Source organism: Engraulis encrasicolus, chromosome 8 (assembly GCF_034702125.1).
Source record: "Engraulis encrasicolus isolate BLACKSEA-1 chromosome 8, IST_EnEncr_1.0, whole genome shotgun sequence".
Lineage (NCBI taxonomy): Eukaryota > Metazoa > Chordata > Actinopteri > Clupeiformes > Engraulidae > Engraulis > Engraulis encrasicolus.
This window is the reverse complement of record NC_085864.1, coordinates 32,887,186-32,894,938: the sequence shown is the minus strand read 5'-3', so window position 1 is coordinate 32,894,938 and position 7,753 is coordinate 32,887,186. Positions and strand designations below refer to the sequence as shown.

Sequence of the window (7,753 nt, the reverse complement as noted above, 5' to 3'; positions counted from 1 at the left end):
GGGCAATGCCTCCCTTCCACTCTCTCTTGCCACAGGCTGTGTCTCCCAACAGTGAACAGTAAAACAATCAAGACCACTGAACTTGTGCCACAGGAGACAACTGATTCGGCCGTTTGCGTCTAGCAACACATGGGCACGATGCAAGGAAATTCGGTTTGGAGCGCGTTAACTCCGTGACAATGAAGGCTTTAATGCACGGGGAGCCTGGTACGAGAGAAAAACCCGGAGGTGTGCGCGAGGGATAGGCTGGCAGCCCCCGGAGACAACCAATGGCTGTACCCACATATGTGACCCTAACATTCTGTACATGGCATCTTTGAGTATGACAAAAATGAACTCACGATAAACACTTCACCAAATATTTAGGAAAAGAAGTTGCCCACATGTGCTTTTTTTTAGCGATTTAAAGGTCTGAGTGTGTCTATACAAACAGGATGCTGTTATGAAAGTAAGAGAGAAAAAAATAATCTTCCGAAAATTGTTTGAAGTCTCGTGGGATCAAAAGGAATACTAAGCAGGCGAACCGTTTGGAGTCCATCACTTAATAATTCAGGCAGCATTAAATACCACCACAGTTGGCTCGAGCGTGCTGATGCAATTAATCTCAAGCAACATTCCCACGTTTTGACTTACTGAGAGAACGCACACAAAAAATAGGTGCGGGTACGTTTGGAAGTCACCGACTGCATCAAATGTCGCCATAAAATGATCCTTAGATTAAAAATGATAGGTGACAGGAATTCGTGCAGTTCTGCACAGCGCGCGCACACTGATAACTCTATGCAGGTAGGTCAGCTTCCCTAGTTACCACAAAGGGACGGAATGGAGTATGGTATCCAAAACTAGTCTCGATTTAGAGGATGTATACATTTGCTCATGCAGGCAAGCAGTAAAGAATGTCCTTCGATTAGGTCTCGGTTTCCGTGGCAGACAGACGCAAAGCCACCTTTTGGCAGCCAGCCCGCACGGGCGTCTGCGTTAGGCTACGCGTGCAATTTCTTGTCAATCTGCACAAAGGAATCGTAAGGAAACTTGATGGAATGTCCATCATCCAGTCGGCACTCGAGCGGATGGTTATAGTCAATACTGTCCTCATACCGGCGTGCAGGTATTCTTGAATAAACCGTACCACAACTAGATATTGGGAAAGTGTTGCATGTCAAAGCGTTTCGATAGTCATTCCCATCTGGTTATCTTGGTCACTTCATGTCTAGTAAGGTTATAAGGGCACCATGAAGATGGAGAACAGCATAAATACAATCAAAAACATCTAGCGACCCAAACAGACATTTGCCACGAGCTTGTTTGGAGAGCTTTAACGCATTGTTTCCAACTCTGTGATTTCGTCTTGCACAGGTAAATATACAGGCACCGAATTCGCCTCTGCCCGTTATTTATGAGCGAACTGCACGTCGCCACATCAATAAAAAAGAAAATCCTCTCCAGATTCACGAACATGCAAGTTCATAGAAATCAATGTATGCTATTGACAAGGGACACCGGGTCACGTAAATGCCACTTGAACATTCCAACATATCGTCCAGTAGAAGCAGCGAGTGACAAAAAGGAGTCCGCACGGTATGTCAGCCGCTGAGTGATTATAATACCCAGATGCCAAATAAAGATGCCGTACCCACACTTTTAGCCATTCCTCTGGTGTTCCCGCTACCGGCGGCGGTGCACGTATCGGCACTTCCAACTCTGTTACAAGGATTTCATGCAATTTTAGTCAAACTAAACAGCACAGCATAGTTCCGCACATCTCGAGGATAAATCCACAGAAAATTTCGTGTACTTACGTTTTCAGGGGGTTTTGTACCACTGTGGCCATTTTGATATAGAATGATACAATGTAAGACTGCAGATGCCCGGTATTGTACATGTAATATACCAGCAATTTCAATTTCATTCATTCTCAGGGGCTGCGGCTGGAGCAGCCAGCCAATAGGAGTGGTATTGCTTATTGGCATGTTGGGGGAAATGTAGTTTTTATACGCGTCGATATTAAACATGCTATACTGAAAATGCACTACAAATACCAGCGAGGAGCACTTTTTAACTATATAGAGGTCCCGCTGAAGACTCGGATAAGCTTAAACATTTAGGCTACCTACTGTAGGAAAATGTCAAGGTTGGACCCTCGGAACACCGGGTTTCGAGATCTATATCCTCTGGCTTGTGTTTCGGTGTAGGATTCTGTCAGGCGCAGTATTTTTTTCCCAGGCAGGTTTGGTCTGTGTCTCCAAAATAATCATGGTCACTTGTTTCATTCACCATAAACACAGATGCACATGCCGCTATTTTCCATCACATTTTTTTTGCCATCTCAACTGATGTTGCATATGGACGGCATGCGTCATAGTTGTGACATAGATAGACATGATAACCATAACCATTGTAATACTTTATTTTGTTTTTTTGAAAATGTGTTTTATGGGGGGGCTTTATTTAGATAGGACAGTGTGAGCGCAGGCAGGGTGGGGGCGTGGTATGGGGTGAGGTTGGGAATATGGCCCAGGCCAACCTCGAACCCGGGTTGCCATAAGTTATGAATGTAGCCTGAAAGTGCTGGGGTTCATAAGTGCACTGTCTCACAGTACCCCAGTTCATTTTGAACTTTGTTGTCTCGTGTCATCAAGATATGTGTCATTCCATCAATAGGTTCAGGCTATTCTTTAGTTACATCAGATCCACGTCCAAGTCTTGGACAAAGTTTAATGTGCATACCTTCAAGTCGAGTGCCAAAGTTACAATAGGCTATTGCATTTGCATTATTTATTGCGATGAACTATCCTTTGGTTTGTAGGTGTGCTGTCAAGTTAACAAGCCTCTTAGGTGTAGCAGTCAGAGCCCCAGTTTGGTACTAGAAGGCCAAACTCTGGTTGGGCAACTCTACTCCTCTTCGCTACATATAATTTCAGAAATGGAATTGTTTACCTTGGGGCCATCAGAGACAAACCCAACTGTGTTAACTATAGGTTATACCCCAAGATCAATGACCCTGGTGTGACGGACCCCAGTGATTGGTGAAGATGAGATACAAGGGCATCCCGAATGGAAGAAGTATGGTTGGAGGTATGCAGTGGTGTGGATCGGCACTGCCCTCACGATCCGATTCGATCATGATTCGGGAGGTACGATTCGATTCGATTCAATTCTATGCGATCCGATCCGATTCAATTCTACAATGCATTGCAACGCATTACATATCTACTGAAAGCAAGGCAAATGTTTAATCAGTCATGATGAGGCAATATAACTAGTCAGATACTGAGCAACAATTTATTGGCTGTTTTCTGTATCAGTCTGTATCAGTCTTGCAATGTTTTGAAGTGCTTTTATTTAATTTAACATTCACTTGCTACTACTTTACATGGAAGTAATTGAAATTTAAAAAAAATATCGGATTGATTCTGGCAATTGCCGGATTGATTCTGGATCGTCCATGCCCTGCATTGGATTGCATCGCCGAATCGATCATTGTTGACACCACTAGTATGCAGGGCCACTGACAGCTTTGGCTGGGCCCGGGACTAAGTCATCTGAAAGGGCCCCCTCACTCAATACATCCAATGTAATAACGACCCAATTCCAGACCCCCTCTCTCCCTGGTCAAGGGACAACTGACCCCTTTGTCCCCCGTGGTCAGCTTCCCTGGAGGTAGGGGTGGGCGGTATGGCCAAAAATGTATACCTCGGTATAATTTTAGCCACGGTATATATCACGGTATATATCACGGTATTGTACATTTGTGTATAAAATGTTAAAATTAAGCGTTTTGTGGCAAAATGACCAAAACACCATTTTTGTGCATTTAATTTTTTGGAAATGACTGGTCAGACATTGTTTTATCTTCTATGTGGGAATTCTTGTCATTCAAATCATTTGAAAACATATTTTTAAACTTTTAATCTATAACTATAACTCTACATCTACAGGACGCAATGCGCTATTGCGGTAGACGGTATGAGACAAAATCTCTATCATTGATGAAAAAATACTGCACACGATATTATACCGCGGTTACCGCCCACCCCTACTTGGAGGTATGTAAAGAACGGCCTGAGACTGTGAAGCATACAGGTCCATTTACCAAAGGGGAATGATCGAGAAACCATCATAAGATTTGTGGCTGTGCTCTAAAAGCCATCAACAAACCTGTCTCTTTGGTGTAGTGGTCAGAACCACAGTTTGGTTCCCCATGCGCTGCATTTATCATACATATAACAACAGAACGCTGAAAGTGTGTGTGTGTGTGTGTGTGTGTGTGTGTGTGTGTGTGTGTGTGTGTACAGTTCAGTAAGTAAAGTTCAGTGAATTATGCATAATTAATCAAATGTGTGTATAATTTGATTCCCCTAACAAGCTTTGTTTAAATAAGCAACTAACCTTTTAGTTTTGCTTCCTTGGCTTAACAGTCTATAGAATTTGCGCAGTGAACTCAGACACCACAGCAGACACAGCACATCAGACAGCACACATGAGCACACATGTACACGTTTATAGTGTGTATATAAGCTGGTTATACCAAGACTTAGCTTGCCCAAATGAAACACATGAAACTGCTAGAAACTTTAGAAATCTTCCTCGACATGTCCCTACACTGAGTCACTGCACGGCAAGTGGCAGAGTGGAACACGATAGTACAACCAGATTGAAACTCAATCTGTAAACTTTGGTGATACAGGCAAGATGTCACTGCTGTACCATATTGCTATAGTAACAGGGTGTCCCCATTTCAACTTGTAGGGATAAGTGCTCTAGTCATTTGTGCCCCGTGTATCTTATAAGAACATCTCAGGCTGAGATATTTTTTTACTTAAGGCAACACAAATTTCAGCTAAAGTTTTGGATTTTATCCAGTGTCCCAAGAGATTCTAGAATCCTCACTATATCTCAACACAGTTTTCCGGCTGGCTCAGGGGTAATAGATATGAGATATGTTAGCCTGGCGATGCCATCCTATGTACTTCCACAGATTTTGGCTCCGCACATAGTGTGGCGAGCCCCTCCTGTTTGCTCACTGTTCTGCCAATCAGCAAACAGTTGAAAGGAGAACTCACCCAGAACTCAGCCGTGGAGTCCGTTGCTGATTGGTTAAGGTAACACTATTCACATTTTTGTCTTGTTATTTGTATGCTTTTGCAACACTATATCATAACAGTCATGCTAATAAAGCACATTTTTAATTGTAATTTGAATTTAAATGGCAGAGTAAGCTCAGACCATCTCCCAACCTCTACGGCGATGGATTCCTCTTAGCTTTCGCCAGACTGTTTGACGGAGTCAACAGTCGGCTATCGCCCAGGCTAGAGATGCTACATGAGGGAAAAAACTCCTGAACACCATCCATTATGCAAGCAAGATTGAATTCACAACATTTAAAGGTGGGGTTGCAGGTTAACCATTTTAAGAAAATGTACTATTATGACATCACGTTGGAGGTTCCGCAGGCTCATAGGAGTCTATGTAGAACCTTAAAATCCTGGGGGAGTTCATCCAACGTGATGTCATACCTGCAACCCCACCTCACATTCATAAGCTTATACGATCAGATTACTGTATATAACTTGTTGAATATTGTACTTGACTCTGCATACATAGGACTGTGTGTCATACATGACTGTGTGTCTTGGAAAAAAAATGCTAAGTGCCGAATTCCCTACTCACACAAATAAGCCAAACGCAGCTTCCTAATACCCGCATGAGTCTGACAAGTGTTCACGAGAGGCCTTTTGCACTTGAACAGGTGTTTTGGCTATGAGATTATCATAAAAGTTGTAAGCAAATTCCTGCACACGCTCATTCCACACAGGTATACTGTAGCTATTTACATGTACTTAAAACATTTTGGTCATAGTATACCTTAGTAGAGGGAATAATTACATCAGTGCACTCCCCCATCCTCCTCCCTGACTGAGGTACCCTGAGCATGGTTCCAACCAGCGCCACTGCTCCATTTCGGGCACCATTGGGGGCTGCTCCCTTGCACAGGTGAGGCATGAATGCAATTTCTTTGTGTGCAGTGTGAAGTGTGCACTTGTGTGCAGTTGAGTGCTGTGTCAAAACGACAGAGGGAGTTAGATTTTCTCAGTTGGGTTTTCACTTTTCACGTTCACCAACTAGCCTCTTTGTGCGATGGGCCTGCGATGGGCCCGCTGGCTGGTGCAATCATTCATTGCTGAAAAGACAGCATCATAACAACCACATGCTTAAGACATTACCAAGAGCCTGAAATGAAAGATTAAGACTTGCCCATTACAAGTTTGATGACAATAAGGTATAACAGGAGCTCTGCACCCATAGGGGTTAAGGGGAGCTATACATAGATGCCTATTGGATTTTGCTAACAATTTTGAAAGAGCCCAAAAACAAAATCTTGGTTGCAATGTCCAAATACACTGTGCCATGTAAAACTGGCACATATTGCATTGATCTCCTTAACATTTTCACTAGATCATCAAATGTTTGCATTCAACTATTCAAGCACTTAAATATGCTGCTCACATGTTGATTTCAAAAGAATGTGGCAATGTACGCAAAAGACTACTATTTAACTCTGACTGAATTCTGCACCAAAAAGGTTTTTTTTGCACACCACAAAGGTATAGTATAACCTACTGAGCACTTCAAGCACAGTTTTAAAGGTGAAAAAAAATCAGAGCAGCAAATCTGAACCTTGCTTCCCCTGCTTCAGTTGGTGTAGATTCAACTCAAATCCGTTATTATTTTTCATTATGCCATTAACACACTGGGGATTTGAGATTATTTCAAGCTGCTGCGAGCACTTCTGTTATAGAAAAGGCTTAACTGAGGATCTATCATCTCAGTTTAGCTGCAATGGCGCCACTTCCCAGTCTCTCTGTGACATGTGATATTTATAGATCTCTGCTAACAAATATTTAATGAACATTAGCAAGCACCATGAAATAGGCCTACAGAGTAGGCTAGGCTATACCCTGTTGATCCACCATGAGGATATGCATGCACCCTGATATAGAGACTTATCACATTTTGGCCTTTTATTTTACTTTTTCAGAGCTGGTCTGCTTACAAAATAGGATAATACTGTAGATATGAACTGTGTGAATTCGGTCTAGACCAGTGTTTCCCAACCTTTTTTGTCCTGCGTACCCCCTAAGCCATTTTGTCATATGATGAGTACCCCCTTGCCCTCACTCATGCTTTGTTCCTCTATCCCAATGTGACTACACTCAATATATTTGCTATTATTACATTTTTCCGCGTACCCCCTGAGGTGTGCTCGCGTACCCCTAGTGGTACACGTACCCCTGGTTGGGAAACACTGGTCTAGACTATTGCACCTTGTAGGCCTACACAAGGACATCTGGATATTGTTATTGTTCATCTTAATCTGTGTACTAATTGTTTAATGATTGGATCGTTTTCATGGGTGGGGAACTTATGTCTCGAAGGACGCTTACGACCCTTGAGACCGTCCCCAATATAATTTTAATGTTATGCAGCTTCATATGAAATATGCCATGTTTTGTAAAGGAATCTTGGAAATTACGTTTGCGATACAATTTAGTTATATTTCAGAGGACCGGGAGAAGGAGTCTGGTGGCCGCCTTCAATCTAGGCCTAAAGTGCAGGGGGAAATCTTGGTTTGTTTTCATAGGCCCTGGGAGGACTTTTATGACCCTTGGAGGAATTTGAAGTGGCCCTGGAATGAAAAAGGTTCCTCACACCTGGTTTAGATCATTAGATCATCAACCCAAAACCTTACCCA

The 7,753-nt window shown here is 42.8% G+C and overlaps 1 protein-coding gene across 1 annotated transcript in view; it reads right to left on the bottom strand.

Moving 5' to 3' along the window:
* dpf1 (double PHD fingers 1) overlaps positions 1 to 1,909 on the bottom strand; it is a 99,250-nt gene extending 97,341 nt beyond the window's left edge. The window contains exon 1 of the mRNA XM_063205504.1: positions 1,800 to 1,909. Coding sequence (XP_063061574.1) covers positions 1,800 to 1,909 — 110 coding nt within the window. The remainder of the gene's footprint in view (positions 1 to 1,799) is intronic.
* Between the last annotated feature and the right edge of the window lie 5,844 nt (positions 1,910 to 7,753).